The sequence below is a fragment of the Chaetodon auriga genome, chromosome 6 (genome assembly GCF_051107435.1).
Source record: "Chaetodon auriga isolate fChaAug3 chromosome 6, fChaAug3.hap1, whole genome shotgun sequence".
Lineage (NCBI taxonomy): Eukaryota > Metazoa > Chordata > Actinopteri > Chaetodontiformes > Chaetodontidae > Chaetodon > Chaetodon auriga.
The window spans coordinates 12,745,768-12,772,619 of record NC_135079.1 but is presented as its reverse complement, the minus strand read 5'-3'; the positions used below and the strand labels follow the sequence as shown (position 1 = coordinate 12,772,619).

At 42.1% G+C, this 26,852-nt stretch overlaps 3 protein-coding genes across 3 annotated transcripts; 1 reads left to right on the top strand and 2 right to left on the bottom strand.

Moving 5' to 3' along the window:
* Positions 1–44: 44 nt before the first annotated feature.
* idh2 (isocitrate dehydrogenase (NADP(+)) 2) lies at positions 45–12,641 on the bottom strand. Its single transcript, XM_076732584.1, has 11 exons — positions 12,304–12,641; positions 7,077–7,168; positions 5,885–6,050; positions 5,425–5,585; positions 5,174–5,317; positions 3,696–3,832; positions 3,323–3,474; positions 2,734–2,846; positions 2,374–2,471; positions 2,202–2,294; positions 45–452 (listed from the first exon to the last, which is right to left on the bottom strand). The coding sequence occupies exons 1-11, from the start codon at positions 12,410–12,412 to the stop codon at positions 368–370; spliced, it is 1,350 nt and encodes a 449-aa protein (XP_076588699.1). The 5' UTR covers positions 12,413–12,641; the 3' UTR covers positions 45–367.
* A 4,906-nt stretch (positions 12,642–17,547) lies between these two features.
* Positions 17,548–21,871, top strand: LOC143322109 (retinol dehydrogenase 13-like). The gene is made up of 7 exons (XM_076733034.1): positions 17,548–17,801; positions 18,633–18,773; positions 18,851–19,042; positions 19,128–19,289; positions 19,408–19,524; positions 19,641–19,845; positions 21,262–21,871. Exons 1-7 carry the CDS (start codon positions 17,729–17,731, stop codon positions 21,356–21,358), a joined length of 987 nt encoding a protein of 328 aa, XP_076589149.1. The 5' UTR covers positions 17,548–17,728; the 3' UTR covers positions 21,359–21,871.
* Positions 21,872–21,979: 108 nt separating this feature from the next.
* Positions 21,980–25,460, bottom strand: ankrd34c (ankyrin repeat domain 34C). Its single transcript, XM_076733033.1, has 2 exons — positions 25,132–25,460; positions 21,980–24,200 (listed from the first exon to the last, which is right to left on the bottom strand). Exon 2 carries the CDS (start codon positions 24,148–24,150, stop codon positions 22,561–22,563), a length of 1,590 nt encoding a protein of 529 aa, XP_076589148.1. The 5' UTR covers positions 24,151–24,200; positions 25,132–25,460; the 3' UTR covers positions 21,980–22,560.
* Positions 25,461–26,852: the final 1,392 nt, after the last annotated feature.

Here is a 26,852-nt window from a genome sequence, read left to right as displayed (position 1 = left end):
AAATGGCTCACCTTTGTTTAAAAAAAGAAAAAACAAAACACAAATAGTGGGTCAAACAAGTTATTTATTGGCAAATATGTTTGACACAGGCTTAGTCCTGCCCAAGGCATTACACAGTATTTGAATACAGTACTTCACATTACAAAAATAAAACCTTGCCAATAACGGGACAGATAGCTAGGGAGGCATCAGGTGGAAGTGTCAACCATTTAATAACCTAATAGAACACTACATAACCCTACAGACAGTACATTGTTTTACTTCAGGTGAAATGCAAGTGGATTTATTGACCTTTTTTAAGTTAAAAATGAGGTACAAAAAGGAGGTACACCGCCATCTCCAGGCTAACTATATTCTTTCAAGTCCTTCACTTGCCAAGGGCTTTATCCAGATTTGTCTTGATGGCGTCAAGGAAGTCTGTAGTATTGACATAGTGCTCGTTCAGCTTGACGCTGCGGAGGCAAGACGAGACAGAGCAGATCAGAAGATTTAACGTCACACTTAAGGAAACAAAACTGTGGCAATACAGTCAATGAGCTTTGTTATTTTTATTATCATCACAGTTTAGCATGAATTAATGCTGCTGGCTGACAACAGCATAATCATTACCAACATTACCATTATTACTTAAACATTAGAATGAGTAAGACGCACAATAAAAAACATCTTCAAACACAGTCTGACTTGGTATTACATGACAGTATTTTGAAAAATGTCTTCCTGTGAGCTGCAATGCCTGATTGATGAAAAATGTTCCAAAGAAAAAGGTAAGATATGTTCAAGCTAGCAGGTGAGCCAGTCGTGCAGAAACACGTTGGCGAATAAGACGGCAACCAGGGCTACACAACCCTTGAGTCAGGGTTTAATAACATGTCAATGTTTAAGCTGTACCTGGATCAATGCGTGTGAAGTTTGTTCTTCATCACTGATGTTCATTTGTTCAATAGAAATTACCAAAAGTTCTCCTTAATTAATATTTCACGATGTTCAGAGTCCTTTAAAATCTCCTGGATCCACATTTTGATCCAAGACTAATCCATTTTTTCTGGGGCCAAGCAAACTTCATTGACATCTTGTTTTCAAGTTTCAAAGATATCCTGCTCACAAACATCCTGCAACGAAAATACGACTTTGAGAGGTAAAAAAACCCCTCAAACCTTAAACCAAATGGGCCACAGAAGACCATATCTGCCTTAAACTCCTGTCAAAAACAGATGAGGGTGTGTTCCCAACCTGCATCAGACGTTAGCAGGTCAGACTCGGGGTAATTAACGCCCTCTCTTATTGCTATATTTCAGACTACTGGTGGTGGTTTAAATCTGCCTGTGAAAGCACCAAATATTCAGTCTTAGGTGCCGTTATAGGCTTGAGATGATGATGCTCCATGGACAAAATGGATACATACTTCAAATTCGGGCTGCACCTAATGAGTTTTTGCATGATTGATTAGACTGCTGATTATTTTTTTCTAATTGTTTGGTTGCTAAAATATCAGAAAATGGCCATTTAAAATTTCTCACAGCTCATCGCTACAGAACAGTGAAAAGCAGCAAATTCTGACAATTGAGACACAAAAATGATAGTATGCTAAAAATTTTAATTTAACTGATAATTAATAGCTGCACAATATTTTCCTGTTGATCGAACTCAACTTGTGGATTACATGAAACGTTGGATCTACCAAGTCTAATGACATCCTGATCTTCCAAAAAATGCTTTATTATTCTTTAGATTTACATGCCTGTCCTTTGCAATCAGGATCATAATAGATGCACTCATACCTTTCATTCTACCTAAGTGTGATGCCCCATAGATAGGAGCTTTCCAGTCCTTATTTTTAGTGCTCTCTGGGGCTGAATCCTTCCTTACACCTTCAGAAGCCTCCCAGGCAAAACATGTTTATGTAACCATGCAGTAAATTCCAAGACACTTAAGTTTGTTACAGTTTAGACATAAATATTTGACTCACTACTGACACCATTCAACCTGAGCATGTTATGGATGTGCAGTCGCCGACGTGCTGCATGACAGTGAACAAAGAGCTTAGTAGCGTAAATGAAGAACTCTGATCTGGAGACAAAACTACTACTACTGGGAGCAAAAACTAGGTCAATTTTAATGTGTGATAAGTGACAGAGAGGTCAGAGCTACATCGCCAACCACGCTGTGAAACCTAAGTATCAACACAGTAATGAACTTACTTGGACAGGCCGTGGATGCAGCCTGCGAGGTCCTTGGTCATGGTGCCGCTCTCAACGGTCTCGACACACACCCTCTCCAGGATCTGGGAGAACCTGCAGACAGAGTCGTTTAGAACAGGCACATTTCACCCCAGGGTCAGAACGTTTCTTACTAATGTCAAACGTCTCTTACTTAATAAGGTCGGGGTTGCCATCGAGCTTGCCACGATGCTCCAGGCCTCTGGTCCAGGCAAAGATGCTGGCAATGGGGTTGGTGCTGGTCGGCCTTCCCTGAAAGCAGAGTGAGGATAATGCCGTTTTAAGTGTTTCACAGTAATGTTTTTTTTTAAAAATTGTCATGACTCATTTATTGAATACTTTTAAGCAGACTACTCCTCATTCTCGATTTTCACCACACGGTGCCAGTATAACTCCACAGATTACACAGTCTGTTTGCAAGCCCATGATTTGGCCTTGACATATTTTCCGTTTCATTCCCCAGTTGAAATGTTTCCAATTCAGAGCCCCAAGACGGCTGAAGACGGTTACTGACCTTCTGGTGCTCGCGATAGTGCCTTGTCACAGTGCCGTGGGCGGCCTCAGCCTCAATAGTCTTGCCGTCAGGGCACACGAGAACTGATGTCATCAATCCCAGAGAGCCAAAACCTAAAACGGGAAACACGAAATGCACAGATCCTTAAAGCAACCCACACAGGGGTGTCTACGGGTATCACACGTTTAAATTAAAGGATTTTTAAGACATTTTTAACCCAATTTATGACTCAGTTTCTGGACAAATAAATCTTTTTCTTATTCAATCGTTGCAGGTAAGTATATGTGGTCCTGGTGCAGAGGTAGGTCTTATGTAAGAATACGGTTATTAGAGCAAGTTGGGTTAATCTACATTTTGCAACATCAGAAACGTGGATTTTTACGTAGAAAGCTTGACTCGTTCTGACAAAAAGAAATTAAATCGGTGGATGAATTAGAATGTTTGTGACAATAAAGATCTCGCAAATTAAAGACCATTTGAACCCACATGCGTTCAAAAACTAGCCAGCATCTCAAATGCCTACAGCTTTCAGTATTTCATAACAATTTCCCAGCCAAGCAGCAGTCATGTTGCTTTCCAAACATCTCACCCTGTGCGAGGATGTCAGACTGAACATCACCATCGTAGTTCTTGCAAGCCCACACAAAGGCTCCAGAAGACTTCAGCACTTGGGCGACCATGTCGTCGATAAGCCTGTGCTCGTACCAGATCTTCAGTTTGTCGAACTCGGGCTTGTAATGCCTGAAGGATGCAAAAACATAATAAACTAAAGCCATTTTTCACTTTCTGACTGTGTTCTACAGCATTTAAATGTTTCATTTTTCTTTAATATTTCAAATCCTAATTATTGTAATCATTTTTTACCGTGTTCTAGTTTATGGCACAGAGCAAAAAAAAGGTAATTTAACAAAATCATTGTGTATTTGTGCATAAAAGAAATGATTAAAAAAGAAGACACTTACTTTTCAAAGATATCCTGGAAGATGTCTTTAAATCTGCCATCGTAGGCTTTAAGAATGGTGTTCTTTGTGCTCATGTACAGGGGCCACTTCTTGCCAATAGCGTACTGGAAGCAGCTGTGTGCGAAGCCTGAAATAGACTGTTGGGGGGAAAAATACAAACACCGCTGTAGCACTTTATCAGTAGCACGGAGGTTAACAACCTTCTCCTCGACAAGTTGAAAGTCATCTGCTGTGACCTCTGATGTTGTTAAATCAAACAGTCCGGTCCTGATGACGGCAAACAAAACAGTAGCAGGTTGAAAAGAGGTGAGTCTACCACAGCGACTGCTGTGTCAAGTTTACAAAAAGCCTTCAGCAGAATGCAAGATCACTATCAGGTTTTCTGAGCCTGAAAAAGTTTAATATTTTACTAAAGTAACTACAGTAACATGAGGGGTAACTGCAAAAGTACTAACAATACACTTTAAGTGGCAGAGACTGGGAAAGAAACTTAAACTTCAGGTAAGAAATGAAGTTTATCGTTTTGTGTTCCTTTGTTCTCCCTCAAAATGCATCAGAAATTTTAACCAAATTTTGAGAAAGTTGGCAAAAGAAAATGCAAATGATTGCCCTTCTGGAGTTCCACTCGGACCTCAAACAGGGAAGAAAAAAATGTAGACGCGCTGGAAATACAACACTTCTGTTTGTTTCATGTATTAATGTGAGAAATGTGGCATCAGATCTGTGAGGAGCGATGAAACGTTTTTAATCTGCAGGAGCAGCTTCTTCTCTTGGAATGGAAACAGCTGATCAGTCACGCAAGCGACTCTAAAAACTTTTTTTTTTTTTGTTTCCCAATGATTTTTTTCCAATTCCATCAACCTTTTCTAGTGCAATTCTTCAAAATGCACATGTTGAAAGATGGATAGTGCTACATATTTTTCAAAGCCATAAGAGGTCCCACACACGTTCTGAAGCTCACAGACATTCAATATGCTGAGCATCTTACTCAGGTCTCTTTGTTAAGTCATACTTCTGTCAAGCACAGAGGGAAATCCTGTGAGTTTCAACATAAAGCTACGTAGTTTCTTATTGTGGACAAATCCCATTTTACAGCCCAACCAACCAGCGTTTATTAGATCCCACTCAGTGTTTTCTCAAGTATTTCATTGGTGCCATGGACCTCTATTGTTGTCCGTTAAAAAGACATCGAGTCACTCCATTACACTGAGTGATTATGGTTAACATGGGAACTGTAGTTTATTACGAGCTGATCACATGTGAGGGTGTATGTCCGATCAACCTGCTGCCATAAATATTCACTTGCGCACTGTTGTTGTTTCAGTGAAAACAGTTTAGCTTCAAGCATTTATGCCTGACCAGCTTTGCCGGATGTTTGTCTTCAGTCAGAACAAATTGGCCACAGGCAGGTTAAGTAGTAATAAAAGTATTGAGAGCGAGATTAACAATTCTAAAAATACCTTTTAACCTACACTCACCTCGTCTGTGTTGTACATGCCCATTCCACAGCCGCCAGCAGGAAAGTCGTAGACCTCCCACTCTTTGCCTGCACTGCCATCAGTGGGTGAGAAGATAATCTTGAATTTGCCGGGCTGGTCCACAACAAAGTCTGTCGCTCTGTACTGTACGAGAAACACAGCAAGCTCCATTAACTTTAGGAAACTTCAAACGACCGAGTCTGTCGTCGCTGAACCGCAACATCTCCTTCAGCAGGATAGAGGAGACTCGCCTGGTCGCCGAAGGCGTGTCTGCCGATGGTGATGGGCTGCGTCCATCCTGGAACAAGCCTGGGAATGTTCTTGCAGATGATTGGCTCACGGAAGACGGTGCCGCCCAAGATGTTCCTGATGGTTCCGTTGGGGCTCTTCCACATCTTCTTCAGGCTAAACTCTACACATAGATGAAAGAAATTATAGCAAGACAGAAAAATACAGCAGACCAAGAAAATCATTCATTCGTCTTCATGTATACTGACAAATGTTTCTGATCACCCTACAGCGTGCTCACCAGTTTGCACGTAGAAGGGTTTGCCTTAAACATCCGTGCATCATTTAATTGGACTAAATATAACAATAATACAGTTTATTTATATGGCCGTATCAAAATCAGCCATTACAAAGTGCTTTATTAGATCCAAACTGCTCTGTAATTAGGAATGTATAACAGCTTGTTAAAGACTCGCTCTGCACCTTCCACTCTGGCTTCGTCGGGTGTGATGGTGGCACATTTAACCGCCACGTGGTACTTCTTCGTAGCCAGGGCAGAGTCGATGGTGACCTGGTCATCAGTCTGGTCGCGGTACGGCAGACCCAGGTCATAATACTTCAGCTCAACATTCACATTGGACAGGATGAGCTAAAGGACACAAAACACAAAAACACACACACACACACACACACACACACACACACACACACACACACACACACACACACACACTTTAACAAATCAGGAATGTCAACATGGTAACTTGCGATGGACATTTGGCTTTTTAAGAGGATACGTTACAAATAAAACATCCCTGAGTGAAATCCATTCAGGGGATTGTTGGCACAAGATACTAAACTGAGGTAGAATCAAGAATATGAAAGGACCTCAAAAGTCTGCTTAGAATGAAATGATAACAATGAAGATTTTTATCTGAATAAATGTCTGTTCAGTCGGCATCAATCACAGAATGAGGTAACACGACGGTGATCAATCGATGGCCCACTGATGAAATTGCTGCAATATTTATATAACTGCAGTATTACAAACTGAGTGTCGGTGGCGACATTCCAGGAAAAAAAGCTGTCTGAAGTTAGTGCCAATGCAAACACTTCAGCATTGGACTAGAAAAACACAAGAAAGTACAGTAACACAGTGAGGTAGTAGAGGACTACCTCACTGTGGTGACTACCTGACTTCTTTATGAATGTGACAATAGTTTGTTGTGCTGCTCCAGAATTGTGCGACCTGTAGCATAAAACCTTATTCGCTCTAACGACAGACTTAAAAGTATTTGGAGGATTACATGATTTCCAGTATGTATTAATTTACAACAACAAAGTACAACAACAGAATGAGTTGTCAGTCATCAGTTGTCAGAAAACATTGAGGGATTTTTAATTCCCCACGTTTTCTTCCTGAACCAGCGCACCATCTGCTCTCAGGAGGCAACCAGCCAGTGACTGAGTGAAAGACCACAGAGGCCCTTCCCCCACATCATACATGCATAACCATCCACACAACCCTCCCCTCACATCCACGTGTCAGCCTGATTTAAAAATAGGCGACTCAGACAGCGTGGGCTCGTCGCCCTCTGAGACTCACACCAGTGTTTGTGTGTTTACCCCCCCTCACCCCCACCCCCACCCCCACCCCCGGACCGCACTTCATCACCTTCTCTTTGATGAACTCCCAAATGATCCTGGTCATCTCGTCTCCGTCCATCTCCACCACCGGCTGGGACACTTTGATGCGTTTGTCGGCATCTGTCAATCACACGTAGAAAAAGGGTTGAAGTGAAGGCAGCTTTCCATTCACAACAACATGCTCAAATATCCATGAGCGGACGACGCCGAGAAGCAATCAGAAATACAGGAAACTACATCGACTGGGGAAAAAACAACGAGATCCTGTTCTGAGGCCATCTGTGGAGGGCAGGCAGCAGTGCTTTCTGTTTCCTCTTTCACATTTGCCAGATAATATCTGTGTCCCAGGCTGCAACTAACAGTCATTCACATTATCAATCAATCTGCATATTATTTCCCCATTTCATCCATTGATCATTCAGGCTAAATGATATTCAGGTTACTGTCATATATACTGAAGAAAAGCAGCGAAAATCCCATTTTAGAAGCCAAAATTGGAGAAGAAGAAAAACTCTTTAAATGAGCGAATTGTTTCACTTCCACTGAGGACTTGTGACCATAATGTAACATGTTAACAAAACTATCTTTTAACCATTTTACCAGTGCTAAGGCGGTTAGCCAACTGAATAATTTTAAGAACTGATCGATTATTTCAGCAAGATACCAATCATTTGCTGCTTACAGCCTCTCAAATGTGAGGATTTGCCTGCTTTGCACCCACAGGTCACATTTGAATGCTGGTCAGACGAAATAATGAAGGATAAAACATCACTTTGGGATCTCATAACTTGCGATGGACATTTGTCTTACATGGCTTTCTCAGTCTTCACTTATGTCCCACCAGAAGTGTTCAGTGGTGTATTTATCTGGAGACACCCTGATCAGTGGAACAGTCTAAATGCGGCATCAGGAAAATATCCTGCAACCAAGTCTGTGCATGCAATACAAACACAACTGGACCCACTTCGAGCCCGCCGCTGGTTACTAAAAACTCAGCTGAGTAGCTTTAAGCTGCAGCTGAAACCCTAATTATAACTCGCATTCAGCCTATAAGAAAATAGTCATTCAACATCTACAGTTAAATCACTGCAACAGAAAGATTTTATAGGCTTTACTTTTAATATACAGGCCACAGTTTCACCCTACAATTACGATACCAATTACAGTGAAAGCTTCTCAAAACGTCCACGTCTACAACCTACTTTTACAAAGTGTTTCTCAGCACATCTAAACTTTAATAACTCTAAGTGCGCTTTATTTTCCGCCCAACAATGACTTTTGAGAGAGTGGCCTCTGCTTGGCTTTCTAGTCGGATCACCGTAGATTAGTATCGCTAATCATATCTGCTCTCATTCTGCTCAGTGTGTGAGAGTCCTGCCAGACGGACCATTCCAGCGAATAGAAAAGTACAGGGGGAGGTGCGGGGGATCAAGTGACTGTTTCCCAGCCAAGTTAATACTCCCCCACTCCTACCAAAGCCTTCCCAGCATAATGCAAGTAAACATAAGAGCCTGGTGGAATCTTTAAACAACCAACATTTCTTAACATATAACATGTATATGAAAGGAATTTAATAAAATACCAAACATCCATGTAGGACATTTGACCTAACTGGGAACATGAAGCCTTGGTAACACCTGTTAAAACAGCCCGTCCTCTGTTCCCATGCTCTTAATATGACACTCACCCTTCCCACTGCAGATACATGGTGACCAGGGCGCACTGAAAATAACTCTACAGCAAAGACAGTTGTGACCTTTATGTTACAATCACACTCAATGACGGAACTGAGATAAAGAAACGGGGAAAGCAGACATATGAGTCTTCTTTGGAGCAATCCCAGATTTTGTCACCAGCATTGGTAATTGTGAAAAGCACCGTCTGCTGACCTCTCGAGACGTCGTCTGGGCTTCAGCATATGTGTGGCAACATACACGCCACCACGTGGGCCTTGTTTGGGGAATTTGCCACCTTGGCCAAGCAGATCATGTGAAAAAGGAAACTGAGAATCACTTTGTCTGATGCATTTTAAATCTATCCTCTGAGATGACTGCAGTCACTCCACAGCAGGACATGGACAGAGCCGCCGACCTTGTCCCCAGTGTGCCCAATTTCAAGTCGACAGGAGTTTGTATAGATGCTGTCACTGAAGCTGGAATAGGCTGACTGAGTAGCACCAGCTATTCTGATTAGCATTGGTGTCAGTTTTCAAGCAAAAATGCCAAATATTTGTGTCAGAATATGATGTGATGTGAAGTGACTGTCAGATTAATTAAAAATGAAAATAATCTGTACTGTAGCTGCTGCCCCATTCATCATAAACACGTACTGAAGGTGGAAAAAGGCATCAAACAGTCGCCTCGAACTCAGCTTTTCCAAAGCACCATTACTCATACTGTACATGCCGTTCATGACACAGGTTGGCAGTAAAAATATTAACAGTTATCCGGAGAAATTAAGCACCTCATGAGCGGAGAAGGTCAAACCTGCCACTGGAACAGCAGCCTCTGCCGCAGCACGTCATGGATAAGTCATTAACGGCTACTGTTTGGCATCATTTCTGACTGTCTAACCTAAATCTGCTGAAACGGGACTGCACTATCACAGCGCGGGGGGAGGGGCGCGCAGGAGGGAGCTGAGTAGGTTATGTAACTTCTGAATGTATCAACAAACTGGCCGCTGAAGGGCGAGCTGGAACAAAGTCATGTGGGCCTCCGTGCCACATCATTCATACGTGCACTGAGGAGAGGCCTGCAGGGTTTTTTTCCCCCTTTACTGGAGGCTTAAGACAAAGATGATGAGGAGCAGGAATACACTACCAATATAAAATGGTGGAATGGAAGAACTGCATGGGAAAATATGTTTATACCAATACCTGCATTTACTGAGCATGGAAAGTGCTCAGCAACACGGGCCAGGATTCAGCCATTCATACACTGGTGGCAGAGGCTGCTGTGCAAGGTGCCACCTGCTCATCAGGAGCAGTAACCATTCACACACGCTCACACACGGTTGGCGCAGCTATCTGGGGTAATTTGGGGTTCAGTATGTTGCCCAAGGACACTGACCTGAACTACGGCTGCCCCACTGACACCAAAAATGCTTTATACTTCACTTTGGAGTGTTATACTGAAGTAATCATACTTCTCAAATGCCTCAGCACTGACTGCTGTCTTAACTCAAACAGCTGTAACAGAGTAAAAATCTACAAAACCATAAAATGTCTGATTAAAGAATAAGTGAATAAGACCCTCAATATGACCAAGTACTCAGTGCCAACTTTCAGCATCAGCATTTTTAAACACCCGTCTGCAGCACAGGGTGTTTACAGCTCATTTGAGAGCTGGACCGTGAGGTTTGATACTCAGATCGTTACTACGTGCTCAACATGTGCAAAAATACATCTGGGGCAAGCTGCCACAGAGAGTCTCAAACAATGTGTGCCTTGACAAGATGACCTCAACAACCTTCCTCTATGTCCTCTCTGGTTAACTTTCAACTCAGTTTTACTTCTGCACCAAGACAAAGCGCTCGCCGGGCAAACAAAATGACTCAAGCTGCAGGCAAGACGGCACAAGTCTGCGAGAAGGTCGGTCAATGAACGGTTTAAGCCTTCAAGGTTTACACAATAAAGTTGGAGAACAGCAGCAGCATTACGCCTTCTCTTTGTAAAACTCACAACCAAGACGAAACAGCACGGCGGCCAATTTTACGAGCTCTCCAAAATTTAAAGGGCATGTTATCGCAGCAGCCAACTGCAGCTTGTGACTGCAATAAAAAAAAAAAAAAAGGGAAAAGCATTGTCCACTCAATCACAGGTCACAGATCAGCTCACCGCTTCACATCCCAGATTACGTCTGAATGAAGCTCCAGAGAAAACGCAGCGATGGTGCTGCAACAGGTGCACGTCCACAAATTTGACACCTATCACAGGTACACGCAGGACCTTTTCTCTTGGGTTTAAGTGAGTTGTTTTATCTGCTTGAAACATTCCTGGAGGTGCACACAGGGCAGCAGTTATTCACCACTGACAGCTGGGGACAGTACAAAGCTCAACTTACACGTTGATTCAATCACACTGAAGAGCCAAAGTGCCCTTCAGGTAACCCCCCTGCTCCATAAACACTGAGCGGAGCTGCAAGGAGACAGTATCTACAACACAGCAGAGCTGAGAAATTTGGGATGTCTGCAGAGGCCACGTGATGAATCTGTCTCCCTGCTCCACATCACACACACACACAAAAAAAAAACTCATTTTGGCTGCTCTCCTGCCACTGATCTGAATAATAAATACAATTAGTAAACGATTAGAGGCAATATAAAAAGGTAACGAGCCGCTCGGGGGTTTACAGTCACGCTGCAGGAGTCAGAGCTGCAGAGTGAAAGTAACCCAGATGGAAAACGTTATGTAGGACGCAGCGAGCTGTGGCAGCGGCGGCCATTGCTCCCCACAAACCAGACTCGTATGCGGAGGGTGACCTCGGGAAAACTTTTCCAAGTCGGTGTTTCTCTAATAACGTCCTGGCTGGAGAGCAGACCCTCGGCTGATATTTGGCCAAATGATGTAACTTGCTTTTGAGTGACAGCGGTTGAATTCTCGCCTCAGTCGTGACATTTCCGCACAGACGGCCAAAAAAAACGAAAGATTCATTTGATTCATCTGCCAGTTTTTACGGCGTAATTACTGCCCTTAATTTATCTCTTAAATGGAGACAAAGTGGGACGTAAGGTCGTGCGGTCACGTCTGTTTTAAGAGGAGACATTTTTTTAGTGAACGTCTCATTCATTTATCTGAACGCCTTTCTTCATATTGTCAACTGTTCCTCAAACTTTAGATGAGGGGAAGACAAAGACAGCTCTCCCCGGCTGGCCGGTTCGCGTCCCCGGCCCTCACCTCCCTCCCTCTCGGGGTTTACAGCCTCTCTGTTATCTAAACAACCTGCACTCCACTCGACCAAGCATAAAACAGCCATTAAAGACACTCGGAAGCGTTAGAGCATCGTTGCCCTTAAAGCATTAACGCCATTAACAGCATCCCGGCTGGCTAGCAGCAGGCGCAACTTGGCTAGCATAGCTGCGTAGCACGGCGCCACCGGCTTCCACCGGCGAACTGAATTTGTCGCTCTCTGGCTCGGCTGACATTTAGCCAAATGTAACATGAGCTACATCATCTTAGCACAAAGCGAGGTCAAGCAAGCGGATCACCGTCAGCACAACGAGATGCTGAGGATGGCACCGGTTATCCCTCCACTCACAGTTTCTTTGAGGCTGGCAATTCGCAGCCGGCGCAAGCACCGCGGGGCTTCTGGAAAAGGCGGCGGCAGACCTCGAAAGAGAGCTGAGGACTTTCAGATATCCAGCCATGTCTCCTGGCCCGAATCACTTTGCGGTTGAGACTCGACGAAACTCAGAACAAAGAGGGGGCTAACCGCTTCTGGGATCCCTGCAATATAGTGAGCAGCGGCCGCAGCACCGCCCTTCTTCCCCGCCCCTCCGCGGCGCGACGCGGTACGTCAGAGGGAGCGAACAGCACAGCGGCTGAGCGGCAGCAGCTCCTCCGCTGTACAGACACCAAACGCTCCGGATCAGGATGAAATCTGATCCGCTCATGTCGTGGTCATCCCCAGCGAAGGTCACCTGCCATCACATTTCAGTAGGGCAGCAACTAACGACTATTTTCATTGACGATTAATGTTTTCACTCCTTTAATAAATCAGTTGTTTGGCCTGTAAGATCAGTGTTTCCCAAAGCCTAAGGCGACGTCCTCAAATGTTTTGATTTGTCCACAACACAACCCGAAGATATTCATTTTATTCCCATAGATGAGTGAAGAAACCAGAAAGTATTCACATTTCAGAAGCTGGCATCAAAGAATTTGTTCCCATAAAAAACGGACTCAAACCGATTAATCATTAAATACGCAGTGATTCATTTGATAGTTGACAACAATGTGGTTAATCAATAAATTGTTGCAGCTCTGCATAAAATTGTAGGTGCTGGATTTCTTCCCTGACAAGCTCAACACTCCCACACACAGAGAGATGACTGTAGAAATCTGACACAATGATTCTCTCAATACTTTTTAAGATATTTTTACACTAAAGCTGCAGATGTGTAATGAACATCAGGCACGTTAAAGGACAGAATTTAAAAAAGAATATGCTTACTTTTAGTCTCAGGTATGGACCAAAGTCCATGAAAATGCTGGCTACTGCTTTTCCAATAATGCAACTCTAACCCTGATGACATCATCAGGGTGATGCTTTTCAGTCTGTGGGTTTCCATGTTTAACTGTTTCACAGAGTTGGACTTGATGTGGAAAATCAGTGAAAGCCCAAAAAGCCCCTTCGAAAGCTTGCCAACACATTTCTCATATGAGTTGTTGGTTGTGTGTTACACTCAATTGTGAGTTTGCAGGAATAGTATCATACAAATTTGGATTCCTCACAATATGTACATTGTGTACTTACCTGTCTGTGACCTTTTATAGCAGACACACAGTTCCCTTTATTATGTAGGAGTAAATGCAAACTTCACGTAACTGGTGGAAAGTTGCCAAAAATATGTGAGTGAGTAGAAGAAATGGTCCTTTAAGGGCAAAAACACAATTTAGTATTTTTTCCTGAAATAATTCTACCAGTTTGATTTTTTGCCTAAAATAAATTACTGACTCCTGAGGCCCATTTCTCAGAGTATGAATGAATCACACTTGTTGGAAAACCATGACGTAATATTACTGTAAACAGATTTTAAAAAGCTATTGAAATGCAGCATCCAGCAAAGAAAAAGAAAAAAAGATAATAACACAAAAATCTGACTAATGTGGCTCATATTTTATTTTTTGTCTTGTCTTTTACAACCTGAATGAAATTATGAAATTAATTTCTCTTTGTTGACAATGAATAACTTACTATATAACTACTTTCTATCTATCTATCTATCTATCTATCTATCTATCTATCTATCTATCTATCTATCTATCTATCTATCTATCTATCTATGCATGTACCTACCTGATAAAATATGTTATATTTGGAAGTGTGGATAACAAATACATAGAGCTTGCTGATACTGTATATGTGCAGTACTAGTTGCTGAGGAACAATGTGCAATATTTCTAGACAAATGAATGTGTGTTACTATGAAGAAGAACATTTACACATTTGCACTCAGATCACATTTTAGCAAAATTTTTTAGTGAAACAAAACCTCAGAATGTGTTTAAGGCCTTATACTTCTTCTGCTTGAGCAGATGTGAACTCAAGTAAGGATTAAAACCTGACAGTCATGGTGGAATTTATAGAGGTCCCCCTACCATCTGCAGGATGGGTACAGGATAGTCACATTCCGAAACGTCTCAGCAGAGGGCCCTCTAATTTTAGCAGGGGAAGGTTACCATACTGGGAGAAAGACTGGGAAGTGTGCAGAGCAGTCACATGACAGGCCTGGTGGTGAGCCAGCAAAACAGACAGCCAGGTCACCTCTGAAGAACTACATTTGAGAATAGGAGGCCTGCATTGATGAAGGTCAGCTCAGGAAAGCCCTGATGATAATGCAGTAATCGAGAAACATACAACGTCTTGAGCTGTATGAAAATAAGATTCCTAAATTAATGTTTCTAACACTGCAGAGAAGGTCAGTGAAGATCAACTGTGCACAGATTAGTGTTTAATGCAGACTGGTTATTCCAGTCACACAGGGACAGGGACTATGTTGTTACATAATTTTCTGACTTTCTACAGGGACCTTTGACCGTATGGTATGCAAACAGTGTCCACATGCTCTCCACCTTCACAGACTCTCAGCTGTTCTCCACAGTCGGGACTCTTGGAAGTCACCTTGTAAAGTCCAAGGTCAAAGCTCTAAATGTAGTCCCCATCCAGACTCATAATGATAGCCTTCATCAGTGTGGTTTCAAGTTAAAGGAACGTAGGATGACTTATTGATCTGACACATTAAAACTGTACTCTCATCAATAAGCAAAGGAACTAAATGTTTTATTACAAGAGTCAGTTGCTCAGCTGCAGCAATGATCAGGCTTTCATTTAGATCTGAGGGTGTAATGCTATTATTACTGTCATCGTGCTGCTGCTGCTGCCGGGTTTCTTCCTTTGTCTGCTCATACAACAGCAGAGGCACATCTTAATTTGCTCGTAGGAGTTCAGGATATAATTTGATGCTATATAAAGTGCTCTCTCAGTGTTCTTAGACTTGATTGGTAACAGTGGATGGAAAAAATAAAACATCATCTGGGGCTTGATATAATGTACAGTATGTACTCCATCTACTGGACTCCCTGAGAAAGCACTGAGACTGTGTTGAGGGCCTGGAGCGACCTCTGCTGGAGGGTTTGTAGGAATTTGATTTCAGATGATGGATCAACCAACACTGCAACTGACCAGATGAAGAGCTACTGCCAAGAGTACTTAGTTTTGGATCCATTACTGTTTTAAAATTTTCTCAATTTCTATTTGAACAGAAGATTAGAGGGTTGCAATTGATGGATAGGACCACATTAAATGAAAAGGAGTCACATTTGTTTTATTATACAGTATTATTTTTCATGCAGTGCAAAAACTCAAAAGCAATAAAACAGGACAAATGTTTCTTAAAATAAGATAAATTACCTGCTAGAAGAAGAAGAAGACCATTTCACTGACAAAGATCTATAAAGCAAGTCAAAACATCTAGCCTCAAACAACCCACAGTTTTCCTAAAGTTAATGTGACCAGACAAAAAAAAAACAAGTGAATGTAGTTTTGTACTTACCAGTGTTGATCAAACATCTTTATGATTCTGAAAATGCTAGTTTCAAGTATTAAGTTGCTCAGAACAAATAGCGAAATCCAGGCAAGAAGTCATAGTATTTTATTAAGATAATTAACGACAGAAAAGCTTGAAATTCTGTGACATAAAACCTTCCTGGTGAGAAGATATATCGTCAGAAAAAAACAAGCATATATCACCTTGATCTAAGATATTTTATCTTCCTCATTTCATTTGTTGCAGTGTGTGATTTCTTTTTGGTCCGTTTCCCAGCTATGTTTAATATTCATTGCAGTCTTAACATTCATCAACTGGTCATATATATGTTATCACTTTCTTATCGAGTGTTGCTGCTTTCATACTAAGATTAGAGAGAATATTCAACTTTCCACCTGCATAATGTGGAGTTGAGTTTAAATAACTCCTGACTTATAGGTAATAATAGAAGTGCATTCAAAGAATATGACATTTTTTCCCGTATTGCTGAAAAGACTTAAATGCATCACCCAGATACACACATTATCATGGATCTTTGTAATGCAAGCAGCCTCCTAATCTCTGAACCACACACCTGTACAAGTATATTGAAAGTCAGGGTTATTAGCAATAGGTGCTAAGAATGAATATTGGCTACCTCCAAAGCATTTGTGTATGTCATTCAAGGACTTGCATTTGCTTCTAACTATACAATTATCTTTCATCTTAGCTCGCTGGAACATGTAAAGTCTAACACTGATCCATTATAGATCTATACTTTCTGAAACTGATTATCATTAACCCATTCTGTTACAAGTCTCAGTTATGACACCCAGTGATAACACATCAGATTAGTCAGGGCTAATCCACCCTTTGTTGTGGGAGACTGGATCTTTGTAATTTCTGTAATTTCATCCTGGGGTGCTTATCTTTGTAAGCTTTTCAACAACTGCAGCTATTTTGAACTTAATTTTCCCCAGAGAGGAATTTGACTTGAAGCCTGGGTGAACATACAACAAAGACTTGAACATAATTTACATGAAACATGATAAAATGCATCAAATGCTTATAAACCCCAGTACAAACTGACAGTGTACAGTACAAAGTGTGTATTGTGACAGAATGACATGAAACATGGAGATCAGCAATCACTGATTCCAGTAAGTATTCAGGGAAAGATTCTTTCACTCATGTACAAATGTGTTGTCCAAAAAATACCAAAAAAAAAAACAAAAAAAAACAAAACACAACAAAGACATACAGTGAAGGCGCTTTTCTAGATCCAAAATCGACATCAGCTGATACTTTTCTAGTTATTAAAACTCACCGCTCGCTCTTACTTAGAACTTCTGTTATTTGATTACGTTCACTTCTGTTCAGGCTTACAAACTTATGGTCGCAGTGGTTATGGTAATGATCATTGGTGCTGTTGCTGTCATATTTTCATTTCATGTTATTGTATTTCATTTTCATTTTTCCTTTTTTTGGTAACTGTTATTGTTTTACATCCTGCTTTAATGCTTTTTTGTAATAACCATTATTCATTCATTTGTTTTGTTGGCTTTTAAAATGTAATAACGTTGTCATTTATGTCTTGGTAAAGCACTTTGAGCTGTGTAATTATTATTATTGTATATTAGAGCGAACTGGTAAGCATAGCTTCACAGGCTTTCCAATTTTGGAGAAGCTCGTCATGACGAAGAACCAATAGGATTCTTCTACGCACTTACAGTAGGCGGTACTTCCGGGTGGAATGTAGCGTGTTATGTAACTTTTCGGGCGCGGAAGCTGCTGTTATTAAGGACGTTTCTTCTCGTTAGTTTTCAGTGATCTTGCAGTTCATGCAGCGTGTTTAAACACAGTGAAGATACTGTGATCGAGCTCTAACAGAGAAAGGTTTAATTCAGTAGCATAGACAGTAAACAGGCTGGCAGGACGATGCAGACCTTCACAGCGACAAGATCACTTCTTTTCCAGTATCCTAAAACTATTATTGTCGTCACAGTGACAGGTAGGTCTGTTAATGACAAGCAGATCGTATAATTTTTCAGCTCAGCTCCTCGCTGATGATCGATAAAATGGTGTGCAGTCTGTGCTTTCTCAGTTAACTGAGACCGTTGACTGTTTATTTCTGGAATGACTTGGATTGCATGTTTGGAAAATCACAATATTACTTACGAGCTTATTATCAAAAATATCCAAATTACAGTGTCATTATTTAACATTGAAACCGGGTGTATTTGGAAGTAATTTGACATGTTTCCCTTTGTTCTGCTTTGTTCTTCTGTAATAGCTGCATTAGAGCACAGCAGCACCATTAGTGCATATCATTACTATCCCATAATTTAAATAAACAATGTGAGCTTTCATTATAGTAACACAGAAGACTGATGTATTTACACAGTCTTCTGACTTGTTAAAACTATGTCATTTTGGCAGCTTTATGTGCTGTGTCTTATTGCCTTGGACAGACAGATGGACAGACAGGTAGATTTATTTAACAGAGGTAAACACAGAGCTGCACTCACTCAGTCCTGACAGACCATTCAAATGTGAAGGATAAAAATACAGTAAAGGTAAAATTTCCCGAGAAGCTGGTTCAATCAGCGTCAATCATTTTTCATCTTTTCGTTTCATTTTTCAAACAAATGTTTCCTATTTTTTCTTGGAAAATGACTGCAACGATTAACTGACTATCAAAATCGTAGCCACTAGTTTGAATTGTAATCCTTTAGGATATGAAGGCGGTGTTTGATCGTGTAACTTATCAAAATGAAGTTGTCTGAGGAGGTATCATAGTCGGAGGAGAGTAAGTTACTGTAACTTGTGGACTTTGGCACAGGAGTGGGTCTTCTCAGCTTGAAGAAATGGATGGCAGGTGGAGTGTGCTACAGCAAGGCTTCGCTGGATGGAAAGACCGTCTTGATCACCGGAGGAAACACTGGGATTGGCAAAGAAACTGCCGTTGACCTGGCTAAAAGGGGTTAGTGGGTTTTACATTTTAGCCTTTAATCTTCGAATTTCACCTGGAAACGTACGACATTTGCTCCTGTGTTACAGGCGCGAGGGTCATTCTAGCCTGTCGGGACCTGGACAGAGCTAATAAAGCTGCAGAGGACGTGAAGAAGAGGAGCGGAAATGACAATATTATTGTCAAAAAGCTGGACCTGGCATCTCTACAGTCTGTGCGACAACTAGCCAAAGACGTCCTATCAAGTGAAGAGAGGCTGGACATTCTCATCAATAATGCAGGTAGACGTGCAAATGACATCTGACGCATGACGTGTTCAGGCGAGCAGGTGGGAGGTGTCAAACAAGCTAATCCTCTGACTTCTAGGTGTTATGAGCTGTCCAAAATGGCAGACTGAGGATGGCTTTGAAATGCAGTTCGGTGTGAACCACCTGGGCCACTTCCTTTTAACAAACTGCCTGTTGGATCTCATGAAGAAGTCGTCTCCGAGCCGCATCGTCAACGTCTCCAGTTTAGCTCACGAAAGAGGTGCTGCCTTTCTCTTTTTCCATTCCAGGTCAAAAGATGTAAATTTTATGTTTGTCCCTCTCAGGAATGTCTTTTCAGTCTCATTCAATGTGAATAAGGATGTGCTCTCACTCAACAGGTCAAATTCATTTTGATGACATACATCAGGAGAAAGATTACAACCCTTGGAAGAGCTACAGGCAAAGCAAACTAGCTAACGTGCTCTTTACGAGGGAGCTGGCTCACAGGCTACAAGGTACTGATGCCTTTGGTATCTCACACCAAACATTATGCAGTGTGTAAAGAACTGCGTCTGCTGTATGTTTATTTTCAGATAATCACTGTAAACTCATATTTTTTGTCATTTTGCAGGTACTGGAGTAACAACATACAGCCTCCACCCTGGAGTGATCCGGACTGAGCTCGGCCGACACTTCTGGCCCATGCTGCCCCTGTGGAAGAGACTTTTATATACACCACTAATGTTCATCGTCAAGTCTCCAACACAAGGGGCCCAGACCACCATCTACTGCGCTGTGGAGGAAAGCCTGCAGAATGAAAGTGGACTCTACTACAGGTCAGTCATTGGAAATCAATAGACGGTAGCTGCATTGTCAGAGGTGCGACAGCCAATGCCAGTGCAGAATATCTCTATATGTTCTGTTACTATCATTACTGGTTTAACCTGCTCGGGAACCCTGGAGCGAAAATGAGGGAAATGGCCCCTGTTCACCTCTGTTGCTCCCACACTCTGTGCACTGTGTACTGTATAATTATATTTTTGCCACTTGGGGGCAGCAGAATAAGCTGTAAACACAACATATTATTTCCTCATAATGTTGGTGCCTAATTATCCAGCAGCAAAGTAACATTAGTATTTATTTTTAGCCTCACTTTCCCGCCAACCTGATGAATGTTAGTCCAGTATTCACTCTCCTTTCACGCTCCCTGCTGACTCCTCCGTAGGGAAATATGTGGCTCTGAAAGCTCCTCCATGTTCACCAGCTAGGCCTAACCCTGTCGGCCTGCCGTTTGGTGCAGGGCAGGAAGCACACGGTGGCTTTATCAGAGCTTTTCTGGTGAAATCGGCGGCATGCTTCAGGTGGAAACCATTCATTTCAAAAAGATTAAAAGGCTCCACAGAGCTGAAGGGGACTGCAGAGTTGGGTTATAACCATCTCTGAGTTTGCAGCTACAAGCAACCCCGTTCATATTACACATGCAGCACAGCAGTCATTTGATAGTGATGTTGTTTATGTCAAAAATATTGATCAGTACAACTTTAAAACTAGATTTTAGCACAGGGATCCATTCAAAATGGGGTATCAGGATCAGATAATAAAACAGGACTCAGCTGAAGGCCCTTATCAAGGTGGGCTTTGGTGGTGCATATTCCCACATTCCCAAGCTAAATAACAGTTAATCAATTTATCGCAAACTAATGGCCACACAGTGAATCTGGGGCTTTTGGGGCCAGTGCGGATCAGGTGGCTGTGACCTGCTTTGCCCGGCTGGTAATCCCATTTTGGCAGAAGGAGTGTCTACTTCCGTTTCTGCAGACATTATCTGAACTCTGAACCGTTTAGCCATTTGCCATCATTCACAAGAATGTGTGTGCATGTGTGAATTAGACAAAAGCACAGACTCTCCATGCGCCTTTTTATACACGCATTTTAATCTCTGCTGTCTATAAATTGAAGAAACTGAAAGTTCTTTGTAAAATAATTATAAAATATTGATTGATATTTTGCTGGCAGTGGTGTATTTTCCTCCTAATAGTCAGGAAAATATGTCAGTATGAAGCTTATCACAGAATCTTCTGAACTCCAACATTATGTTGGACAAAATGCTGCAATACTACTGTGAGTCCCATCTGTATTCATCACTGTATCCTGAATAATATTTCATTCTTGTGACTAAATCAGCACAGCGGGAGCAGACCGAGTCACATGTCTAAGTTCTGTTTAAAGTCTAAATTCTGCTCTGATTACAGCGACTGCGCCCCTAAAACAGCGGCCCCTCAGGGTCTGGATGATGAAGCTGCCAAGAAGCTGTGGAATCTGAGTGCCTCTATGGTTGGCCTGACATAATCACAGTGACATAGATGAGGATGATGATGATGATGATGATGGTGGTGGTGATGATCGTCATTACTAACAATGGACTGCCAAGTGGCCTGAGGAAACGCTGGTGTGCTTTCTAATGAGTATCTGTGTGGCTACAATCAGCTGAGCTCCTACTAAATGTGGCCAGTGAGTAAACAAACAAAAACAGATCTTCACAAGTGATAGACATTTATTCAGAATATACAACAAACTACTTGCAAAAATACTATGGATTAAATTAGGTTTTTTTTTCTTAAACAGAAGTAGTGCTTCACAGGTAATTACATGGAAGCTGTATGATCTTTAGTTTTGATTGCCTTTAGCGTGAAATGACATTTTGACAATTTTCACTAATGTCTGTGTTGGCTAAGGGCTCGAATGTCATTCAGCTACTTAAATTCATCATGTAAGAATTACGTGTGCTCTGAACATTTTTCTAACACTGTTAATAGCAACATTTTTTTTTTCCTCCTGGGCAATAAAGTGCTGTTATACATAGCCCATGTTTTTACCTGTTTCTTAAGGCATGTTTTTCATTCATTCACATCACATCTATCCATTTTGTTCCATGTGAGACCAACAATATTGAAATAAAACACATATTGGTTACATCATCATGAATTAAAAATGCTCCTAATACATTAAATGTATCTGTCCACTCTTTTTTTTTTTAGGTTTCTTTATCTTGAAGGCACTTTGTACAAATCTGCTACAAACAGTCAAATTTCATCTTACTCAAAGCTACATCTCAGACAAGTGCATCACATTTTTCTTTTCCAAAGAAAGTCCATTAATGTTGCTAATTACATATGCACAAAGTGCACCCAAGTGGCCTGTTGGCTACAAATGGACCCTGTATGTTCCCTACACATTACATTATCATGTAAGAGCTAGTTCAGAGGAAAAGTACCATGTCTTGGCATTTACATTCAAAACTGTGATACATATACAGCAGATGTTGTGAAGAAAAGATAATAATCCATAAGGTTGGGTGTAACACAGGGAGGAAATCTATCCATATTGCTCAGTTTCAATATATATGTATATATATATTTAGAAATTATACATTATTCAACATCTAAATGGCTGTGAGTCTACACAGCTGAACCTATGGACGAACTTCCTGACAATTTGTGGCGTGAACACTTCTACCTCCACAATATGTGCTGCATAAGCACCATCGCTAACTAATGAGCCAGCTCTTCAAAATCAGAAAGCTGTTTCATCTGCTCCACTTGCATAGAGTGCCTTCTCACAAGTTTCTTCTTGCACTTGAGGCCACCTCTCTTTGGTGTGTTTGGTGCTACTGGAGCTATAGATCTAATACCTGTGGCCAGAGGTGAGGAGGGCTTGCTACTAGCCCCGATATCAGGGATGGGAGGGTTGGGGTTGACGTTGAGAGGGGGCAGGTGTCCCGGCCTGGTGTGGGAGATGTGGTCCAGCAGCAGTGTACCCGAGCCTCTCCTCTCCAGGAGGCCTTGTGCACGCCTGCGTGCTGTGCTGGGAGAGGATGGGCTAGCATTGCTGTCTAGAGATTCTCTGGAGCTGGTCAGCATTGCTAGCGGAGACGTGTTTAGTTTCCTTCGCTCCACTGGGATCTTAGGAGAGTCTAACATGGCAGAGTCTGAATAGAGCTGTGAGTCAGAGTCGTAGTGATCGTTGCCCAGACGTCTCCTGTGCATTGTGTCTCTCAGGCTGGTGAGACCACTGCTGCAGCTGCTGTTCTCCTGCTCTGTGGGCACAGTGCTGCGCCGTGCCAGCGGCTGGTGCTGGCCAAGAGATCTCTCATATGATGCTTTGGACGTTGGAGGAACTGATAGTGAGGTTGTCATTTTACAGGGTTGTTCACCCACCGGTGGGAATAAGCTGTCCTTTCCATCCACACTGTTATGTCGAGATAGAGCTGACCTCTTACTCAGAGAGAGGCCGTTTACGCCTGCTACTACATCCTCATCAGAGCTGGCTTTCTTACTCTCCTCATGGGCGACGGCTGCAGCCAGGACTGAGGGAGCAATCAGCCCCCAAGGCTCTGACTGTAGCCTCTTCAGCTGAGGCAGACGTGCACGTTTGGGGTTTGCAGGCCGGCGTGTTGGAGATGTGGGCCCGTTGGCGAGCTTCACAGCTGAGCTCGAGGTTTTCAGCTTTGTCTGGAAACTGAAGACTGTGTTTTGTTGCTCTTGATTAGGTGTGGGACATGCAGTAACATTAATATCAGAAGGAGAGGTGCAGTATGCTGGGGAGGACCTCTCATCCAGCTCTGGTGATGGGGGGACGTTCAGGTACTGTTTGGTAGTTTTAGTGCCAGACGGTGATTTGTCTGTGGTGATTATGATGACCTCCTTGCCTTTAGCTTTGCATGCGTCCAAAAGCAGTTTCAGTGTCTCCTTATCATCTGCATTGATGGCGTAGACCAGCGCTGAGGCCCCGGTCCTGTCCTCCAGACTGGGATCAGCTCCATTGCTCAGCAGGTGATCCACCACCTCGTGTCCAGCCTTGTGGATGCAGGCGTGCATTAGCGCTGTTCTACCTGATTTGTCCTGTATGTTGGGGTCTGCCTGGTTGTCCAGCAAATATTTCACCAGCTTTGACTTGCCGACACTCTGCTGGTCAGTGTGTGTGGACATGCAGGCCACCATGAGCGGCGTCTCTCCACGTTCATTGCTCTCGTTGATATAAGCACCACCTTCCAACAAGAGTCTGGTGAGTCTCAGGCGTCTGAGCCACACTGCCTTCAGGAGCGAGTTTCCATCTGTCCGCAGCTCCAGTATATCTGCCATCTCCCAGCCAATCACAGATCGTCTCAGCGTTGAACTTACAGCTCACAGCCCTTCGAACAAATAATTGAAATAGTTCAGCTTACATTGCAAAACCTTTATAATTTGAGACACATTATGTGTTCCTCTAATGTTTTGCTAAATCAAACCACCAGCAGGTGGCAGTCTGTTACAACTTAAAGGTTATAAATGTAACTTACTACTACAGATTTCTGATATAGGAAATATAGTCTTTATATAATAACTCAGACAATGATAGTGACAGACGATGATTGAGCTTTCCAAAGTGCCTAATGTCCAAAAACCTCGTCCATTCAAGAGACAGCATGGTAACAGCACCTGTTAGATTCATCAACAAACACTGATAAATGATCTATGATGATATATTTGAATAACGAAATCAAAGTTTTTCTCGTAGCAGCAGCCTCCTTTTGTCTTTTTCATCATATTCAGCGAAGCGACGAAGAATGACGAACGAAAGCATCCACGAACATATGCGTGCGCAAAAACAACAGCCTCGTTCATCTCTTTATATTGGAACAAAATATGTCTGTGAGGCTGTGCGTCAATGTGATTTTTCATCTCTAAAACTGAAATGCTGACAATACAAACAGCTGATGAGACAGGCGACGTTAAATAGCGGCACGCTGTGAGCTTTACGTGGTTCTCATTTTGGAGAACTTGGCGACAGAGACGCGCTCCATTACAAATGATTGGGTTGGTTCGTCTGATTCTCCCTTAAATCTCTCATTTGAAATGTTATTCATGCTGTAAATATTAATAGATTTTATATTAAACCTTATTCACACATCTGATGTTATGTATAATGCACTGGGTTTATCTATGGTGACCAGCCTCATTTAAAATGAAGAAAGCTGCGACGCAAGACAACGACATTAAGTTGAATTAAGAAACCTACGTTTTCAAAAAATTTAGTGTTTTAATATTCTCTCAGAGCAACTTACTGTCCGCTGATTCTCTTACCTGGTAGAAGGAGAGGATGTCCATGTTCAAAGTGCCCGGTGCTTTGACATGCAAGAGGGAGGAAATGGGAGAAAATGAATGATTCAAAGCAGAAAGTTTCTTGCAGTTCTTCGCAATCTCCCTATTTTTCAGCCGTGTCTGTCCCCACCGACGCGTCCTTGTTGAAGTTACAGGGCGCCGTACCTCTCTGGCACCATAGCACATGAGCTGCGTGGCTTTTGTTATGGAGGCACACTACATCAGTCCTATGGGGAGTATTCCTTTCACTGCGCACTCAAGGATCACAACCTGGAGATGCTGCGGGTTATAAATAACTTACTTTCTTGCATGTTGAATGAAACGTGTATTCTCTTGACGTCAGAGTGGACCAAAATAAATTGCGTCTGATGAAAAACCTCTGTCCCGATCTTCATCTTTGCGGGACACAAACAATACGAGCGCTGCAGCCGTTAGACATGTAAATGTTCTGCATGTGTGTGTGTTTTCTCTGAACTATTTCAAAACCACGATTTGTAAATGAAAGCCACTGTTGAGCCTACACATGATGGAAATGATGGAATAGCATTTTTGCTGGTTTGTGGTTATGCTGCTTTTTCTTTCAAAGTGAATCCATCCAAGTCTGTGCTATAAATAAGATTTTTTCCAGTGTGGAACATCAGTGCCAGTTAGGATGTTTGGATAAAGACACTCTTCCTATCTGTCATGTAATAAAGGGCATGGCAAAGACAAAATATGACAAGGCAATCTGTTCTGGGTCACCATCACACTGCTTTTCACTGGTAATACCAATATGGTACACTCATGAGCTTCCTGACACATTAAAAATAAGCAATCAAATTTTCAAAGAACATGATTACTTCCATCACATCGATTAATAAGCTTATTTATGCAAATCTCCAAGCACTCGCCTCTCCGATTGGCTTGTTTCACAGCTCGACAAATGAAGAGTCAGAGCGAAATATTTCACACCTCTATATATTTACTGCACAATTAAAGAGGGCAAAACTTGTAGCAGCCATCACAGCTATACAGCCTAATAGGGACATTTCTATTTTTAGGTTGCTATGAGACAGCAGAGAAGCAGTTTCTAATGAGAACAGTGATGTTCTCAGCCCTGCGAGGAACAGGTAAATCACACACACAACATTCCACCACAACGCTTTTGTGGCATTTGCTCAAATACTTATGGTGTTTTGATTTATTTATTTATTTTTGCACATGGACAAGTAAGCCACCACCACCACCACCACCACCACGCACAATCATTAGTCCTCTGACCCCTACTCTTTTCCTCTGAGACTGAGACTAATCACTTTATGACCCATCCAAACACTTGACGTCTCTGGTCTCCAGTCGTCAATGCTGGCAGTGATTTCTCACCTGTGATTGCCTTCTCAGCCCCCGGGGACATGTTGTTTACGAGGCACATGGAGAAGGTGGTTTTATAAAACAGGATACTGTAGCACCCAAGTCAAAAGAATGCGTCCTCTCCATTCAAGGGACATGGGAAATAGAAATGTCTGTGAGAAGAACTGGTCTCGATTTGGTCAAATATCTGTGTTTGGTCACTGTAAATGAAGTAAGATGTTTTCATATCTTAAAGAATGCAGCTCTTATTGTAAGTATCAAACAACCTGAAGAAACCTGCGACATATGCAACCAATAGTTTTTAATCTTAGAAGTGGTGTCTCAATGCTTTGAGGCGTGATGTAGAATCAGGA